This window comes from Alligator sinensis, unplaced genomic scaffold, assembly GCF_000455745.1.
Source record: "Alligator sinensis unplaced genomic scaffold, ASM45574v1 scaffold458_1, whole genome shotgun sequence".
Lineage (NCBI taxonomy): Eukaryota > Metazoa > Chordata > Crocodylia > Alligatoridae > Alligator > Alligator sinensis.
In genome coordinates this window covers 350,042-370,494 of record NW_005841944.1, presented here as the reverse complement: position 1 = coordinate 370,494, position 20,453 = coordinate 350,042, and the positions used below count along the sequence as shown (strand labels likewise).

General features: G+C 40.5%; 1 protein-coding gene across 11 annotated transcripts in view; it reads right to left on the bottom strand.

Annotated features, from left to right (window-relative positions):
* TJP1 (tight junction protein 1) overlaps positions 1-20,453 on the bottom strand; it is a 346,374-nt gene that overhangs the window by 81,190 nt on the left and 244,731 nt on the right. For all 11 annotated transcript variants that reach the window (XM_025199469.1, XM_025199470.1, XM_025199472.1 and 8 more), the window contains one exon: positions 1,303-1,359. In XM_025199469.1, the coding sequence (XP_025055254.1) occupies positions 1,303-1,359 (57 nt within the window). The remainder of the gene's footprint in view (positions 1-1,302; positions 1,360-20,453) is intronic.

Below are 20,453 nucleotides of genomic sequence, written 5' to 3'. Positions count from 1 at the left end.
GCCCCAAGCCCACTGTGGGTGTATAAATTGGGGAGGAGGGGGAACATGCCCCCCCAGTACATTTCCAATCCCCCCCCTCCCTCCCCCCCACCCTGACTTACTTGTGGGGCGCTGTGGGATCTGCTCTCCACCACCGCCTGGCTGCCACGTGCATGTGCACACATGCCTGCTGCTCCAACCAGTGGGCAAGCTCCCCGCTGCCCCAACCAGCCCCTTGGCAGACTGGACCAGCCAACCTGCAAAGGAAAACCCGCAGTTTCCCAGGTTTTTCTCCTTTCAAAAGGAGAAATCTGAGGTTCTTTCCTCTGAAAGAGAAAATCTACGTTTTTCTCCATTATAGGAGAAAATACACTTTTTTCTCCGCAGCAAATGGAAAACCTAGAACCCTGGTGTTAAGACATACATAAAACACGTTTTATTATAGTTTTTAGCACTCCTTTGGCTGTTTGTTTACACAGTTAAGTAATTCAGAGTTGTCTCAATCCTTAGTGTGAATTAAATGGGCTTGACCGAGCTTTTACATCCCTAAATAACCAACAGAAAAGTCAACTAACACCTTCTGTTACATAGCAAAGTACAAAACTTTTCAAATTGGAAAAAAAGTGAAAGCTTTAAGCCTTGTTTTCACATCTGAGTTTTACTAGAACTGTATTTAAATAAGGTAAAGGTTAACAATTCTTGACTAGCTCAGACCAGCTATATTAAGAAAGTTAAACTATAAAGAATCAGAATACCCTCAGAAAACATTAAGATTTTTAAGAAAAAGTGCATTTTTTTTTTTAGTTAAGAACTTTTTATTAAAGTAATTCACTAGGACTATACTTTATACCTAATGGCTGTATATTACAACTTTAGTTCAATTATTAAAACTGAGACAGCAAGTATTAAAATTTAACAATATTACTTGAAATTGTATTCTATTTGTAAGAAACTACTGTTCTGTGTTTCTGCAAATAAAATGTATATCGTTAAGCTATATTGTAAATTTTCAAAAATGGTTTAGCTTTGTTATATATGAAAAACAATTAAGCACAGTATCAACTGATTTGGGTTATGAAAAAAAGTTATCTAAATCCTAACTTCTAGCCTGGTCACTCGTAAACAGACTTATACCCATAAAAGTAGACAAAAAGATAAAATACACCTACTGTTCTACAAAGTTCACAGCAAATCTAATTTTAAACAGAGGACTGTGATAAAACTAGTTTCCTTTTTCTTACATCCGGACATCTGGATATTTTCTATTGTTTTCAAAAGCTGCCAGTATCCTGAGTTAAACACACAAAATTAGTTGTAACTTACCCTGTGAAGAGTCACTGTATGTTGTTCCCATATTGCCGTTTCTTCCATTGTTGTGCTCTGATTGAAAAGAAAGGGAAAAAATAGATTATACCTTGAATATATGGAAGGTTTTTTTTTTTTTATAACCATCTCCACTAGAAATTTTCATTCGTAATTTGCTATTCGCTATGCATATTAAAAGGTAAAAAAATATATACATAATAGGAAATGGCTCCTTGAAAGTGTTTTTAAGTGGAAAAGTTTTAAAAGATTTCTCATCCATCATCCTATAATAGCTGCTATACAGGTGCTAATTAGTCCTATGGTCCATCTATAGAGACCATGGTTTTGGTTTCCCCAGCACAGAGGTTTGCTTTTTCTGACAAATGAAACAGATATAGGAAAATGTTGTATTAAGTGAATCCTTGCTTCCCCACAAATACTAAAATTATATTGTCAGACAATCAAAGATACAAGGCTGCTCACATGGCCGACAGCCCCCATATGGTCTTATTTTAAATCACAGAAAAAAAACCTAAGCACACTACCTCATTTTCTTAGACTATTTAATAACTTGCATCAAAAACACATAACAGTTTTTACTTTTTATGAGATGCTGAGTTCCCTTCAGCAGGGCTAACATCCTAAGAGGGATTTTAAGATTTTTTTTTTTTTTTAATTTCTTGAGTCTGTTCTGTCATGGACCTGTTGTAAACTATACCCAATTTCTTTTAAATTGCCAAGTTCTATACAGGTAATGATGTATTTCAGAAAAACAACTTTGGAACTCTGCCAAAAGGATGAAATGTCACTATAGTCAACCCTTGAATACTAAATCAAGCTTAAAGGAAAGCATACAATTATTTCTCAGTTGTTTTTAAGCAGTATAGTAAGAAAATGGAAACTAGACCAGCATCTTTTAGATGCTGGTCCAATTTCTAATTTAAATTTTCCTATGATTAATCAAATTAGTTCATCCACTAATTTGCAATAATCACATAATTTATATGCCTTTCATCTTTTACTTGTTCTACTTATACACGCAAGAATCACCACTATTTGCAAATGCCTCACTATGGTTTACAGTACATGAGCTACTGTACTATGTATACAGGTCACGTTTAACTGACTCTGCACTTCAATGCAGGCTCTTCTTACATGAACAGTGGTACTGCAGAGCTAAATAATTTTTTATGTAAGGGAACAAGATTAGAGTGTAAATGTTTTCATACTGTTACAAGACCTACACATTTTTGCTTTTTCTGGAGGGGAGGAAAAACTGAAAAACTACTCAAAGTACCCAACAAGTAAGTATTTGGAAGCAAATGGAGAGTCCAGAAGGGTTTGGCAGAAAGTGAAAGCTAGAAGCTCCATAGTAGTCCCCTGTTGCTGGATTTATTCCTTCCAAAAGGAAGCATACTCTAGTATTCTGTCCTGCACCTTTTACAAGCAAATACCAGTCCACTCTAATACCACTTCACTTAGAACAGGTCTAGAAACAGAGATAAAATCTGCAAGTAATTTAACAGAAATGCACTTAACACTACAGTTACATGTAGTGTCAAATACTGAATGCTACAATATAATTCAATAGCTAATGATGCAAAACTAAAAAACACTGCAACTAAACTACTAGTATATATATTTTTATAAGAAGTAGTCGATTAATAATTCCAAAATCTTACACTATTATTTAGTATCACAGGTATGTAACAATTTAAAAAGGCAAGTAAAATGCAATGGTTCCAAGGAGCTACTTCATATTTCGCATCAGCAAGTTATGATTTGTAGCAATGTTCTCTCTGTCCCCTAAATGTACTGTTTTTTTCTAAACGGAATACATTAAATTTACTCAATTGCCGCTTCCCCTCCATTCAATATGCTATTGTTTTGTATCAGAAGAGGCATTAACTCTCAACAGCAACATAGGTAAATCTGACTTATTATGCATTTGGTAGTGTAACTATGTTCTTGATAGATGTAGAACTTTTGAACTTGTGAACATGAAACTGGCAGTAACAAGATTTTCTTTTTATACTGGCAGGAAGTCACTTACAAAGAATAATTAATTCTATTATTGGCTGAACAGTTTCAAATGTTGTTGTTTCTCTGCCTTCTTCTGTGCCTCCATTTCTGGATGCTCACATTCTGCTTGGCACTTAGTCTTAAATATTCTTGAAGAACTGCCTATGTAAGTAAACTATATTTCCTTTACCTAGCTCTCTCTAAAACCTAATTGATTTATATTGTGGATACCAATTAGTTTCCCTTAAAAAGTCCAGTTATTGCTTAATACCCATTTGTCAAATAGCATAAGATAAAGAAGTTACTTAAATGCTTTCTCAAATTGTTCAAAGTTCAAATAAAAAAAAAAAAGGTGGAATAACTATAGCAAACAGACAGAACACAGCTCAAGAAAAAATACAACTTTTTATAGTGCTTGTGTGTTGGTTTGAAATACTTCATTAATTTATCAAATGTGGCACCTTGATCTTTACTTTAACATAGTATCTCATTACATAATTGGAAAGAAAGTTACAATAATTTAAGTCATGTTTCAGTTTTCAATGTTGCAGGCATAAAGATAAATAAAGTAATAAACTAAACATTTTCTAACTATAAATTTCTATGCATTTTGATGAACTAGTACAAATGGTAAGAACAACTATAAAAGTATGGTCAGGAAATAAAATGGCAGTCCCATAAATTTACTGAATAACAAACAGTCACCCTAGGAAACATGAAATAGGAGACCCAGAAAATAATCCCAGACACTATGAAAGGGGTGGGGAAAATACCATTCTATCTGGCCTGCGGGGTCCCTAAAATTTTTTTGAAAATTAAAATTTAACTGTTGCTGGTTCCTGTCAAAAATGACAGGAACCAGGGGCAGTAGGACCCAGGGGAATCCTCGGCAGCCTCCTGCAACAGCAGGGCCCACCTGGCCCCGCTCCTCCAGGTGGAAGCCCCAGCAAGGGCTTCTGGCCTAGGACCACATGGCTGCCCAGGTGGGAGAGGGGTCAGGCGGGGAGCAGGGAAGGAGCTGGTGTGGAGTGCAGGGAAAAGTGGCCCCTCTCCTGCCCTCTGGCTGGCGCTCTCTGCTGCAGCCGCTCGTGGAGCTCATGCTGTGGTAGGCTGCAGCCTGGCTGCCACCGCTGCCTCTGGGCTGCCCAGCATGCAAGCTCCGGGCAAGCAGCAGCAGCAAAGACTGGCACAGCAAGCAGGGGGGCCGCAGCTACTGCTGCCATGGCACAACCCTGACAGGCAAGCCCAGAGCTGGCACAGGGCCCACGTGTTGAGCTCTGGAAAAGCAGCCCCTCACCTGCCCCATGGCCGGCACCCTGCGCTGCAGCCACTTCACAACCCACATGGGGCTGTGCCTGCTCAGGACAGCCCCGCGTGGGCTGTGAGCACCGGCCACAGGGTGGGTGAGGGGTCACTTCCGCACACTCCGCACCAGTTCCTTCCCTGCTGACAAGCAGGGGGTCGGGGCTGTGCGCTGCCCCCCCCACCCCCACCTGTACCCCGAGGCTGGGGGAACACTGAAGGATGGGGGAGTGAGCAGGCACAGGAGTGAGCTGCCCCCCCACCTGTACCGTGAGGCTGGGGGAACACTGGAGGCTGGGGGAGTGAGCGGGCGTGGAAGTACAGGGCCCTCACTGCTGGTGCAGCCCAGCCCGGCTCAACAGACCCCTGTCTGGGACCCACCAGTGCTGGCCATGGGACATTGGTCCCAAGATGGTGACTGGGGGCAGGGTACCTGCCCAGGGGCAGGGCTACCCATGCAGCCTTTGACAGCTTGCCAAAACTGGGTAAGCGGCCCTCCGCCCAAAATAACTGCCCACCCCTGCACTGTCAACTGATTTTCTGTTCCTTTACTGGGCTAAGTGGGCCAACTGTAATATTTGTCAAGACTGAAGTGCTCTTTTTGTGCCAAATGAACTGATTACATTTCAGAATCACTACTTCCCATTAAATTACATCACCTTTGACAAATTAAAGAGCATATTCCATCAATAATTTAAAGACAATGGTAAATTTTAAGATTAAACATTAAGAATATCCTCAATATTCACTTTGTTTAATCTTTCAATGAAGAATCTTGATAACAATTATTGTCTTTTCCAACAAACATGCAAATGGTCGACAAATGTTATATTTATTAACTAAATATGTCGAATTAATTTCAGAATAATATGTGGAATTGTATGTTTCTTTTTCTTCACAATATTCAAGTGCGCTTTTCCCCCTCACCCTAAAGGCGAAGCAGGAACAAAGCCAGAGTCTGATAAAAAAGCATTATTTAATATATATTTTGTATTGACTATTGTATATGACAGCCAGATATATCCCAAGGTCTCTCTGAAAGATTACGGCTTTGTAAGAAACTTAATGCATCTTGCAAGTTAAGACTAAACTGTCTAGTAACAGTGCTCAGTAGTTTAATAGCAGTTTACTTTGGTGGAGTGCTTGAGTACTCGTAATCTTGCTGCATTTTTATTGAGCAAAAATGTTAGTAATTTCCTTCCCCCAATATATTCTGGGAGTTTTAAAACTCCATGACTACTACTTCTGACAAGGTATGCTAATTTCAGTGCATAGTAAATTATAATTTCTATTCTAATTTCTACTGTAATGCAGGCCACCCTTTTTGCTTAACAGTAACCCTTGTTACTGCATTGATAAAAGAGAATTTGTGAAGCTAGATCAGCATTTATCAAAAAAATGTGAAAGAACATTATAGGCCTTTTGGAATCAGGTCATGGTTGCTTACATTTCTCTATTTTACTGTTTTTCTTCACAATCATTTTAATTCACAATTAACTATAATAATGTGTACCAGTAAGCTACTAGAACATTACACCATTAAAAGGGTTCTATAATTGAAAGCAGGCAATTCTCTGGAAGGAGAATAAAACTACACAGAATTTAGAAGCAAACTCTGGGGCACAACAGTAGCATATCAATTACCAGGACTTGAAACATTTACCTGGTATCTAAAAACAAACAAACAAACAAAAAAAACCCAACAACAACTCCCCCCACACCCCAACAGCTAGCCTGAAACTCATCCATTCACTCAAAACCACACATCCTGCAACTAAAAGGAATCTCATTTGTTTACTATTGATTTACTGCATTTAATTGCAGCCTACTCTCCAGCTTGATATATTTTTAAAAATTACTAAATAGAACAAATACCAGACCTGCCATAAGTTGCATCTTTCCTAATTGACCTCTCTACACTATATTCTTATCTTTGCAGTAGTTCAGTGAGCTTTTTCCTCTCTTGCCTTCAGTGTTTGCTATTCTCTTCCTTTCCTCTCTCTCTCTATTGTATTCTCTGCTTCCTCTGTCATACTTCCCTCTTCCAAATTCTACATCAATACCCTTTTAAACACCCACTCATGCTTATACACAGGGCTTTGACATATCACACACTTAAAGAGCCAAGGACTAATACATATGTCTCCCATCTAATCCAAAGGGATGCAAACTATCAACGATGATGGAGACTGATTTGGTTTTTTTGCAGGTTCTTCAGGTGATCAAGTCACTATACCTCACTTTCCCTTGTGTAAACTGCAACTCACAAGGAATTTGCCAAGGCACTTGTACCCAAAAACCAACCCATGCCATTTTCCTGCAATTGATTTCCCATTGTGGTGCTGTCCCAAAACCAGAGCTATTCAGTTGTGCACATTCCAAAGCACACTCCTAACATCAGGAGCCTGATCTTGGACTCTTGAATCACTACAGAAAAGCAGAGAGAATCAACAGGAAGTCTATTTTCTACACTATTAATGATTGTTCAAATCTAAGGCTAGGGAAATCAAGCTGAGATGCAAAGCCTTTGAAGGAGTAGAGCACAAGACAATGTAGTCTTCGGAACGTGCAGAACTTACCAGTTATGTTTTGCCACCCACAAAAAGAAACTGCAGACAAAACCAAGAGAATCTGGTGGTAATTTGAGATCATACTGCAAGATTATATTAGTTTGCAGCTAGGCTAGTACTTTGCTTAAAATGCAGGAGGTTCCAAAATGTTTATTTCATAGCATTTGGATACAGTAGGCTGCCACCTATAAAAGCTTATGCCTTTCTGCAGGAGTTAGGCATGACACTTCAACTGTTCCAAGAAGGTCGCCAATTGGGAGCTGGTCGCAACTGTCCCTGGGACAGAAGTTTCCGCACATACACTGTTAAGGATTCTAAGAACCCTCAGCTTTTAGAGATTTCACTGCTGCTGAAAGAGGGTGGTAAAATGCTTGGACCATCACATCTTTCAGGGTAGAGTCAAAGGATTTCCAGGTGGCGAGGGTCTGTGTGCTCTGGGTGCCCCCCACAATCTCTGTGGCTTTTCAATCCCTGCTTTGAAAGCTCAGCTGTCAATTTTACCTTTCTGCTACAGACCCCGTGTTCCACAGTGCCAGGCTCATTTGGATCAAGTTACCCAGCCCTTAACAACTCCCCTCTCCAAATGAGCCTGGCATCCTGGAGCACAGGATCTGTAACAGGAAAGTGAAATCAACAGTGTCGCTGTCAAGGCAGGGGTTGAAAAGCTGCAGAGATCTTGGGGTGCCCAGAAGCACAAAGTCCCCCAGGAACAAGCAGAAGGCCACAAAGCCCCCAACACCTGGCAGAGCCAGATATAGAGGAGGTGTAGTCTCAGGATCCCCCTTTCAGACCATACCATGGGAAAAGCAGTACCTAAAGCACATAAAAATCTCTTCTACTCTGTCCTCAGCAGTGTGTCCCCTCCCCTGCCCACCGCTGCTGCTGTCCCTAGCTGATCTCAGCACACAGCTGCTCCTGCTCAGTCCAGCTGGGCTCAAGTAGGGACAAAAATGGCAGCAGCAAGCAGGTTCTCCCTTCTTGCACTTGCTCCTGGGCCAGCAGGGAACATCTGGGGAGCCTGATCAGAGGAGGAAACTGCCTGTTGCTGCTGCTTCTGCCATGGTTGTCCCCAGCTGAAACAGGGCTGGGACAGCTCTGCTTCCCCCACCCCTCCTGCTTCCAGATCAATGTGCAGGCAGCGAACAGGGAAAAGGATGTGCTGGTGAGCAGAGGAGGGAGGGCAGGGGCTGCCAAGTGTGACAGGATTATTATTTGATTTGGGAACTTAAAGTCTCCACTTTTGCTCCTGAAATCTGCCCATCCCAGTGGAGGGAGGAGTGGGGGTTTGTACAAGTGTCTTGACTGCATTCCAGAGCAACATGCAGTTTGGAGGTGGGGTAACTGAGGATCACTGCAGTTTAGGATGCCTGAAGGACTAGCCAGACTAGGCACAAAATGCTTGGTGTCCCTACGCAAACCTGAGCCAGTTCATGGAGGACCTGCTCAAAACTACTTGATTTTCCCAGTGTGTTACTGAGACATTCCAGAAAGTTTAAGATGATCTTAAGTGGCCTCTAAGTCTAGACTCCTGGGATTTAAAGTGCATGTAGAATGTTCTAAGCAATACATCTGTCCTCCATACCCTACGATGCCACCCTGCCCTGCTTCTGCCTTTTCCTCCTGTTTTGTAATTTGATAGTTTCCTCAGTACCATCTACCACTTAAGTGTGATACTACAAAATTAAGCATTAGCTTGATTTCCACTACCCTTTTACTCTCACATACCTATTTTAAAGCTACCCACTACATTTTTTAATGACAGAAGTAATTTTTTTAATGGTTTTAAAACTTTTCTGATGAGTTCAGAATGAGCTAAGCAAAATCAGCTTTTTTTCTGGGAAGTCAAGAATAATCAGTTTAAAGACACACAAAAGCACAGTTTCAATTTTAGTCTTATGTTTTTCTTTCTGATCCTATTTTACTGGCACGACTGTCATATGTCTTTGCTATAGTTTCTCCATTACCATGTATTTCCAGCATTGACAGATATCATCATGAGGCAAACTCCATTTAGGCCCAATGTGGAAATATACAGCCTCCAAAATTTCCATAGATTATAAGATATCTAGGATCCTAACAAGATTGATGTTCCAAGTAGGACTACACATTGCCATCTCCTTCCAACAAAAAATTATAAAACTGGAAATTGCTGATGCAGAAACAGGCTTTTGCTACACTGTTTTACTGACAAAATATTGATCTATCACTTGGAAGACCAATTATAGTAGAACAGGGGTCAGCAAGCTATGGCCCATGGGCCAGATCCAACTAACACAAGCTGAAGGAGGGAGAGAGTGTTTTCCTAGGCCCAGTCAGATATCTATTAAACCAAATAAACATAAGCAATCTCCTTCAGATGGGAATGAAGACAGAATTTAGGCAAGCAATTTCCACTACATCAATTCTTGAAACATCTTAGAGGATTGCATTTAGAGAGGCATGAAACTTGGTCCCAGAGATTTCTTCATGAGCCCAACACAAAGCCAAGTATTCACTGCGCAGGGAAGGGAATGAAGGCGGCAAATTAAAAAAAAAAAAAAAAAAAGTTATTCAGCTGGAAAAACAAGAACTGAAGTTCTATGCTTGGCTTCGCTGCATCTTTATTAATCTAGTTCTTCAGAAAGATTTGAGGGGAAAATGCACTAATAAGCGAGTCCCCCTATGAACAGTAAATCTGAAGACTACTTTTGTACTATAGAATTCCATAATTTTCAAACTTAAGTATTCCTTCATTTCATATCATTTCACCTCTTCAAATGTTTTTAGTAAAAATGCATCTACCTGCCTTTTAAAGCTTTTAAATAAAAAAAAAAGCTCATTTATGATTCCCTCCCACTTTTGCCAAAAAGTCTTAGGGTTTGAACAAATGCTCAGTTTCTCCAGAGAGAGTCCCTGCTCTCTCAGGAGAAACCATGAATGTACAGAAGTTTGTAATTTTTCTCCCAGAGTAAAAGTGGCCACTCAGGGAGAAAAATCACTTGGGAACAACCCAAGTGAAGTGGCTTTCCAGAAAAATCTCTCTTTGGAAACATAACTTCTGTACATGCAGCCAGTGTGCTTTGCTGCTCCTTTCTCCCCCTCCCATATCAGTCTCATGGAGCAGAACACCCCCCACCCCACCAAATGCTTTGGCCTGGAAAAGTCCAGTACTGAAGCACTTAGGGAACGTGTTCAGCTCCTGGCTAATTCCCTGCCTGAATCACACTGTAGCACTTAGGTTCAAGGAAGCATACAAGCATATGTGTCCTGCCCAGCCTTAGCTGAGCTCCAAGACAGTATGGGGGAAGGAAAGGTTGGAGGAGAAGAAAACCAGGAGTAATGGTCAAAAACTCCTGGAAGATCGATTCAGGCTCAAAGTTAGGAAAAATTTCTTCACAGTCAGGGTGTCCAGACTGTGGAATAAACTCCCTCCAGAGGTGGCGCAATCACCTACCTTGGAAGTCTTCAAGAGGAGACTACACAGTCACCTTGCTAGAATCACCTGATCCCCAGTTATCTTTCTTGCTTGGTGTAGGGGGCTGGACCTGATGATCTTCTGAGGTCCCTTCTGGCCTTATAATCTATGACTCCATGCACAGCACACACCCCACCCCCATCTTCCCTGAGGAACCCTGCCTACATTCACTTTAAATATATAAATAAATAAAAACCTGGGCTGCTTATTCTAGGTACCCCTTGCAGCCCAGCATCAGCACTACAGGCTCTTTGCTTCTCTGGATTTCTGTACAGGTCAGCTTTTTTCTCAGGAATACAAACCTAGGAGAGTTGTCCTGGATCACTTGAATGTGTGAATGCAGCCTTAAATGCAGATGCTTTGGTGGATGGCTTTTTGCACTACTATTAAGACCACCCAATTTTAATAGTACCATGGCTGCTAGGAAAACCAGAGAATGTATTAATCCTATTCTATAAACTATAAAACTGTGGATCAATTCTACATGTTCAAACATGGAAAGGTTGAAGTAATAGCCAGTAATGTAGGATTTATATTATAGGAAGAGAAGTTGGAGATAGGCTATGAAAACATTGAATGTAACAGGCTAATGGAAAAAATCAGAAAGAAGTCCTTTTGTTTAGCTAGAAAGCTGTTAGAGTAGAGCAGAAGTTGCACAGGAAGGACAATTCATGACAAGAAATAGGGTTAATGATAAACAGGACTGAGGTTAACATGAGTAAATAATACCTTCTTTCCAAAGTCAGTCTTAAGAGCATTAATGCAGAATGAGAACAAGGCAAGGTTTAACAAAAAATAAGAACTTCAAAGGGATGGATCAAAAGAAAAAACCTTTTTTAGACTAAGTGGGAAGAGGGATTTCCACCTCCCCCCACACCTCTCTCCACTTTCTGGTTAGATTCTGGGATTTACATCTCGCACAGGTAAAGGGACCAGCCCATTGCTAATGACCAAGTTTAATTTTATTCTATTTTATAATAAAAGAATATAAATTTCAAGGTTCTCTCATTTCCCATCCAGTGCATCTGCTCTAATAAGCAGTCAATACTGAATTTCACACGTTCCATAGCAAGCTTTGATCCACAGATCTTGTTTTACAGGATGTTTACATGCATATTCCTAAATACCTAAAGATTTACTTCCTAACTAAAGAAACAAGTTATGGAGATGACCACAACGATGATTACAGGGATGAAAGAAAGGACTGTGAAATTACGAGTGGGAGGATGCGGAGGGGAAGGGATAGGAGGGAGATGCAGAGGCAGTCCTTTATACAATTATGACAGCTAGAGGTGAAGGTGAAGTCATTGTAATGGGAATAAGGAGAAATCACAAGACAGGTTTGTAGAGGAACAGGTATGGTTATATATTTATATTTATTTTGGGGAAAAACTTAAATCAGAAATTAATATAAAGAAACAACCTCAACAACACCTACTCAAAGTTAACTAGCTGACTGCCATCTGAGCAAACGATGTGAAACCAAAGAACTGTTTGCTAACCTTATCACAGTAGAGTAACAACTTTCTCTGCTAACCTTATGATAATTGAATAGCAGCTCAGAAAATAATAATGAAACAAAGTTCAAGCACAGGAGCAAATGTTCTACGTAACTTTTCCCAGACCCAAGGAAGGGCCTGAAACATGTCTAACATCCTTCCCAATGATATCGTTAATCCAATAAAAGTATATTGTTAAACAAACAATAATAGGCTGGCATTACCACCTGCCAGTCTGATATGTCAAAATTTAGCTCAACAAATGAGCATTCCAATCTACTGATAGTGCAGCTCTGAAGTAACTAAGTGTTGCTTTGTTGTTAATAGTTACCCACAGGTATTATCAACTTTGAAGTGTTTTAAATATTTAAATGCAACTGTTCTATGTTCTAATTTTGTGGGTATTGTTTATACCTGTAACAGAGTTAGATCAGGCTCTCTTACAGCCTGGTATCTGTCCGGTTGGGCTTATGCTTCAACCTATAGCAACAAGGGAAGTTCAGCGTGATTGGACCATTCAACCTGAACTTCTGATTGGACCAGCCATGGTCCACAGATGTGGCTTAAGGCAACTAGAGAATTCAATCTGGACTCCTAATTGGATGAGCTGCTATCCAGGGGCGTGGAGGGGATAAAAGAAGGCATGTGCTGCAGCCAGGGGGAGGAGAAGCACATGGGCATTGAAGAGCTGGGGTAAGCTGATGGTCAAACGAGCACCAGAAGAGCAGTCAAATGAGCACCAGAAGAGCCAGAAATCTGGACAGGGCTGGAACAAGAGCGGGATGGCAGAACTGAGGCGCTGCTCCAAGAGCCAGAAGGTTTTGGGAGACAGAGCAAGACTATGCCTGTCAAGTCTGGATGGGGCTGTCAGCGTATCCCTTGTTTGTTATAGAAGAGGGAATTGTAGTCCCAGAGGAGCCTTCCCTGGGTGCTCAGTCTGCCCATGAGGGGGAGGTGGGGAGAGTCACCTGTTCCACACAAGGAAGAGTGCCCCGTCGAATTCTGAGTGGTGGAGAAAGATATTGCAGGTGGGGATCGCAAAACTGCAGGTTTTCACCAAACAGGCCATACGCCCCTCGCCAGGACGCAGGAGCCCAGTAGTAAGCTGCACAGTGCTTGCCAGAGCCCCTGCTGAGGGGGAGGAGCCAGGTTTTGGCCAAAGGAGGTTGGCTCCACCCACTCCACAAGGGGTGACTGGTACGAGACTGATCCAGGGAGGATCTGTCTGCTACACCATAGAGTATAAGCCCTTGAAGGGGCTTACACATGCGAGTGTCAGAACTTTCCTGCCTCTCCCATGGGGGTGGACAATGTGTGTAAAAGACTGGGTTGTTACTTGCATCCAGGACCAGTGTGACATTCACTGCCAGGAGTTGTAGAACGTCACTACAAGCAATGTAGGGCAAAACTCATCTAGGAACCGAACTGAGGGTTGAGTATAAGGCATTCTCAATGACTGTCCCCTTCCCCAGAGACTGCTCCCAAATTTCCAGAAAAGGAGACTGTTTAGAGCTTCATACTCCTGTAGCATAAGTATAATAGCTATTAGTACATAATAGTTATTAGTATCTTTGTTGGTGTATTGATCTTTATGGTCTTTTTCCACCTCCCCTTTTCTCCCCAAGTAAATTGTATGTAATTAAGTATTAAGTGTTGCCTGATCCAAGGTTTTGAGGCTCCAGGTGTCCTTCTGTAGGGAGACTACCCACACTCTAGAAAGGGGGGCTCCGAGACAGAGACCCCAGAGATGCATAATTGGCTGCATCTGGCGGGTAGCTCCGCCGCCCAGGTTACATACCCATGGCACATTTCCAAAGCACAAATATAAACAGCTTCCATGAAAGCTGTGTTGGCAAGCATCCTGACTGTAAGGAAAATTAAAAGGAGAGGCTTCAGAGTCAAATCCCATTAGACAGATCCCAATCCAACACAAGAGATTCCACTTTACTTTTAACTTGTAAGGCAATAGTTCTCAACTGGGGCAGCACAAGACCTTTTCAAGGGTAGTAGTAACAGAGGGTCTGGGCTCAGCAGGGGTTCACCTAGGGGTTGTTAGCTCCAGCCAGGAAGATAGGCTGCCTAGACAGAGTCAGGATCCCCGCTTTAGCCTGCTCTGCACTTCCCCCCCTCCCCCTTCCAACAGCTGTGTTAACCCTTTCACAGCCAAATTTAAGGCTTTTACATGCAGATCCCTGGCACCTGTGACAGGGTTAACAGTAGAGAGGGTGAGTGAGGCTGATATAGCGATTCCACCCCAGGTAGCCCCTGGGTAAGCTCATGCTGTAGCAGGTAAGATTCTGCCTAGTCCATTAACTCCCCTTCTCTTGGTCTCAGCACAACCTCCTCCCCATTCCTCACTATGCCCAGGATAGAAAAATAATTAGTTATGATGCTGGAAGAATGATTCTCAACTGGGCTGCCACCAAATTCAGAAAAGTTATGGAGAGGTGAGTCGAGTCTGCAAAGTCTGAGAACCACTGCTCTGTTTATTTAGACATTACTGTTATAACGGTATGAGCTCATCGGCCTTTAAAGACTGCTGCTTGATTAATTCATCCCTGTGTGCTCTGCAGTATTTAGTTTCAGGCTTCTTTCTTCCTTATGTCCAGCACACAAAAGCAGGTGCTGAACTGGCAATCCAGGAGACTGAATTCTTCTGTATATATTCATAGCACTGCTCCAGCTAGCCTGGCTGGGTGAAACTAGTTAAAGATGCATTCCCCTTCTGACTTTGGTACATACTTCTAAACAAAGTATCACTTGCAGTGACTTAATGTAATTTGGACACTAGAAACTGGCATAGGGGTTCTGATACATTTCAGGTGTACCACTGAACAGCCTGCAAATGGCAATTACTTTCAAATATCCAAGGTTGAATTTGAACCTGGCCACCAAAAAGGAAAAGCTTACTATTCCCTTTGCAAATGCATAAGGACATCCACTAACATCCTAAATAAATTTTTTACTTATGGGCAGGATGCTGCCCATCTACATGAAACTTGCTGTTTTCCCTCTCTCGAGTATTAGCAAAATTTTGTTCAATCCACCTGAACTGGAAGAAGGTTTCATTTAATCCATTCTGGGAATAGACTTTAGGTGATTCATTGATTGTTTAACTTGTGTCATTGTTATAAAAACTCTAGGCAGCCTAATCAGGGCCAGTTCTGGCCATAACAAAGCTGCAGCTGCTGCTACCAGTACAGCATGACTCTTGGAACAATGGCCCGCCTTGGACCCAAGCTGGGTTGCTCCAGCTCCTGGGCCTGTCAAGTTGCCAGCCACTGGTCCAAATATATCTATACTACAATAGGGGTGATTGCAAGAAAATAAAAATGCTTAGAGACTCAGTAATACTAGTTTGTATTGCCTTGCCAAAACAGTGACCCAACTAATTAGGCTACAGTGTGTATTTAGTATTTAATCAGCAGTTACAGCAGAAACTTCCATTTCATTTAAAAAAAAAAAAAAAAAGAAGTTGTTACTAGTTTTCATATCTGCACTATGGATAGAATCCTCTACAATCATGATTTCAAAACTATCCTATATGCCAGGATAGTACTGACAGCCAATTATCCTATATTCTCAACCAGGATGCTACAAGATCCTTTTAAGGGTGTCATGCAATATTAACACTGTTAGGTATTCAAATACCTACATGCGATTCACAAGATAAACCCAGGGATTTCAAACAGGACTCCACTATTTAAAAAACACTCTGACCTGCTGCAGTCTTTCAGAGATCTTTGCAACTGAAAGACTGTTCTATCCTTTTTTCCATAGTCAAAAATTGAATTAAATAACTTCTTGAAATGCGGTTCTGCTAAATTTAGAAAGGCTATTTAGACTTGAGTCTTAAAAGATTGAGAACCATTTCTATATACAATGCATTTCCCAGCAACTATGGTCTTCCATGGGAGGAAGAAAGCTCAAACTCTTCAGCCAGTGAGAGCCTTTTCTTTACATAGTTCTGCATGTGCAGGCCAAGCAAAAAACTTCCACAGAGACTGGGATTGCATAGTTCCTAGCGCAGTGAAATCAGGTTAACTAGTCACTGGGATAACTCATCATTAGGGTCTTGGGGATTCTGTTCACCAATTACTAGAGTCCTATAGATTGTTACGTAAAACACTTTGGTTAAATTCGTATACTAAAAATCAAATGGAATTTGCTAAACTGAGAATTAACCAGCTTTAAAAGTACTGATTTATGCCCTCCATGGCACCTGTCAAACTAGATAAGCATCTACTGCTTTGCAAGCATCTTCAGCTTTTCTTGGCTCAATAAGATGATCATCCATCTCATTTTGCAAAATCATGTTTCTGTTTTGGTGATACGTACATATGAGTGCACAAAATAAATATCTTTAGTTGATTATTATGTCATTAACAATCACTCACAAAGCTGAAAAGTCACAAAGCTAAGCTGAATGAGGGTCAATGTACCTTAGCATAATAGTGTTATTTATAGAAACTATTTGATATTGATTAGCATTTTAATGCAGTCTGGATTATTTAAAAATACATTAAATGGGACATGACCTTCCATTAATTTAATTTAAATTGGAGTTTAACAAAACTATTTGTAACATTAATATTTAAACACATAAATGTCTATAAGACAAGACCAATATACTCAACTCAATTAATTAAGGACCTCAAGTAACTGAGGTCCTTAAACTACAAGAATCAAAGTCTGAGTGGCAAGCACAAAGGGATGTTGTAGTTCCCCATGGGGCTAAACATACAGTTATCACCATTAGCTGTATTTTTTCAGAGTAGACATGGTCCAGGTGTTTGCAACAGTGGTACCATACTTGAATCTGTATAACACAGCAGTAGTGATTTACACAATATGGTAAAAAAAAAAATCTGATCTAAGTGAACTGAGTTGTGAATCAAAAGCTAGTGTCAGTTTCGCCCATCCTATAAAGTGATCAGAAAGAATTTAGTTTGAGCTTCTGAATTCCAGCTTATGTCTTAATACTATAAACATTTACAAGTATTCAGCTGTACATCTAAAAAGAAAAATGGCAACCGTATGTCTGTGCCTGCAAAGCAGAGGTGTAACAATACAGCTACCCAGCAGCTGCCCCCTGGTGGCCCCTCCCTAGTTACACCACAGATGCAAGTTGACTTTGAGACAAGAACTGTAACTTGTTAGTTTCTTCTTGGCTCCTGCTGCTTTTAAAATCATAATCAAGTCCTTTATTTACCAACAACACAGTTTCAAGGTGCCTGAATGGAAAAAAAGTCATTAACTGAATTCTTCTGGATTGTCTTACAAGGACTCTGTGTTCCTGGAAGTGCCGAATCAGCTTTTACTAGAATTCTCTTGCTGATCTCTCCAAGCCTAGTAGAGAAAAGACCATACAAAAGGTGACATCATGGGTCTTATGACACCATCCTGTCTAGCAACTTCAGTAGGGCTGCTTTCAGGAGTAAGCACTCCAAATGTGAGACCACAGTACAAGCACAATAATCCAGAACTGGATGACAATTCTACTGAAGAAAAACCTTCGGGTCTGATAAAATAGAACTGAGCTCAGACGTAAGAGGAACATTCCAAGTAGCCCAAGACAATGATGACACAAATCAGACTCTTCGAGTGTCAAGTTCCAGAACTGACTGCTGCTGATATACAAGAAAGTGCTAATATGGTCTATTAAGAAATAAAAACAATTTTCTTTTTTGTCCCTTCTGTTCTGTTCATCTTTGAGCTGTTTGTTGCTCTAAAATTAAAAGAATTTAGGGCCTAATATCTGTAAATTAAACTCATTTAGAACATTGCTAGACTTAAATTTTGCCATTGCTTAACAAGTAAAATCCATGATTTACATAAAGATTTACATTTCGTTACCCTGTGCAAAATTCCAGGATGCTGTTCCTTTCTTGTTTATAAAAACAGACAAAGGGGCAGACTCGGATTTCTAAGCCATACCGATGATTCAACTTTTGGAAACTGTTTTTTCTTCCTATTAAATGCTATGTTCAAATGTCCGTAGTACAAAAAAGGTAGGTGGAGGCAATTGTTACTCTACAATAAACTGTAATGAATCAGGGAATACTGGACTAACTAAGGGTTGAACTAGAGGTTGTGAACTAGATTCCTTCCCTGTTCCGCCCTTTTGTTTGCAAAATGAGGTATCAGCTTGTAATTTAGACAGTGAGGACTTGAAAGTCTGAATGAATTAGAATATCATGAAAAAGTTTGTTTCTGCTTCTAGTACTTGCTTTCTTCTGCCAATTAAGCATTTTTAGTATATTTTTGTTATCGCAGTCATACCCATGTTAGTTTTACAAGCTGTTCAAGCACTTTCTTAAAGAATCTCATCTAAACACGGCTCTTGATAGTTAGAAAATCCAGTACTGTAGAGACATTATACATATAGTTTAAAATATGCATTATCATTTATGCTCTGATACATTTCTAGTTTAGTGGGGACATACATACCAGAGCTGAACTTAATCAAGAACGTTCCCCTGGAACTTGGACATAATATTTTCCATCTTATTGGACAGTGCATTTCAAAAAGAACAAGCTTGGAGCTTTGTGTTGGAGAAAGGGATAATTCCATGCAACTAGGCAGCTGAGGTTTTGTTTTGCTTTGGGGAGGAGGAGACTTTTAAAAACCTCTCATATACAAAATATTAAAAACAAATAGTGAAAGTGCAAAGTTGTATGTCCCCCCCAAGAGCCAAGCAAACATGTATTAACAATTTGCTGGTTTGAACAAAAACACCAATCTCTGGCTAGCTGAAGTGACCGGACCGGTTCAGAGGTCACCCTTTTGACTGCTTTTCTGAATATCTGAGAGTAGAATGCTTTGAAACAATCTTAGCAGTTTTTTCCAGACAAGTGACTGCTTTTTCAGTTATATTTCTGAAGTTTGATTATTGCATTAGGAAGGAGTGGGTGGTGGGTTTAGTTTGATTTTAGCTGTGGGAAGCTTTTGAACTTACCTGATTTGTTTTCCCGTTAATGCTTGCTTTACAAAGGTTATAACTCTGAATGTTAATTAAAATATTTCTGTTAAGTTGGAACCTACTGAAATACCAAACTTGAAACTGCTGGTTTTGATGAATCCTCACTTCTACAGTCAAATTTAACTCCTGCCCATGACATCTAAGTGATTGAAAAGTGTGTGCCCTCTTAATTTAGGTTGGGGACCACAGGCACCCCTGCTGTAAGGAAGTTATGAACTGGTCATACTCAGTAACACTGGTTTTGAGTACAGAGCCTGTCCTGTCCCCTCCACAGTCAACAAGAGCTACATTTAAACACCTTCCAGCAGCCCTTTGATCTGGCAGTGGGAGAGATATGGTTATAGCCCAAACAGGAATACTTAACTCATCTAACTTAATACTATTTAGGGTACACTTACTAGCTGTACACCTTTATTTTTTAATTTGTTTTGCTACCTATATTCTATGCCCCTCTTTCTGCAGAAATCTGTATTTAGAACATTGGGACCCATTAATCCAGTGGTTCTCAAACATTTTAGAGAAATGCAGTGCTTACCCTCCTTACAGAGAGGCCAGGCAGTAAAGGAATGGGAGAGCCTGAGCCTGCCTTATCTGCTTATCTTCTCACACCTTGAAGCACTTTTCAAAGGATATTGAAGCACCCCAGGATGCTCCAGCAGCTTGGCTGAGAATCACTGACAGTGAACTGCATGCAAGATAGCCTTGTACAAACTGTGCGCTTTCAAAATAAATACAGAGTTCATGATTATCTGCAATTAAAAAGTGGTGGGCTATCAATGGCAATGTTTTCTAAGCAATGCTGTTTGTTAGCAAAGCTAAGTACAAAAACAACACAGACCGTTCTTCAAGAGCACAGGCTAAAAAAACCAAAAAGCTGTACAAAACTTTCAGGCATGCTACCCAACCATACACACATCTTAGCCAAAATGTTTGTGTATGCTCCTATCAGGCAGAAACCTTTTTAGGATACTCAGCACATTTTTAATGAAAAGCATGAGTGGCATGCTACTTGTTTATCCAATTTCTTCTCCAGCTGGTTGGATTTGCACTTGGTTAACAGCTGAGATAACCAGGTCATTGGTCAAGAATTATGCAGGTTATCCCAGGTTACAGCTGCAGTTTCTTCAACTGCTGCCCCAAATTCAAGTGACATGCTTTCAAGAACAAAGTGCCGTAGGCACAAAAAAAAATGTAATCTCACCTACATGATGCTACCAGTTTTTAAATACATTACTTCAGCATTTTGTTCTGTTTTTAATTAGAAGGCTATAGAGCACTCTCCTAATTCCTTCAGTCATTGTAGCAAAACTAGAAAACAACCCAAGTAATCTGCAGATCG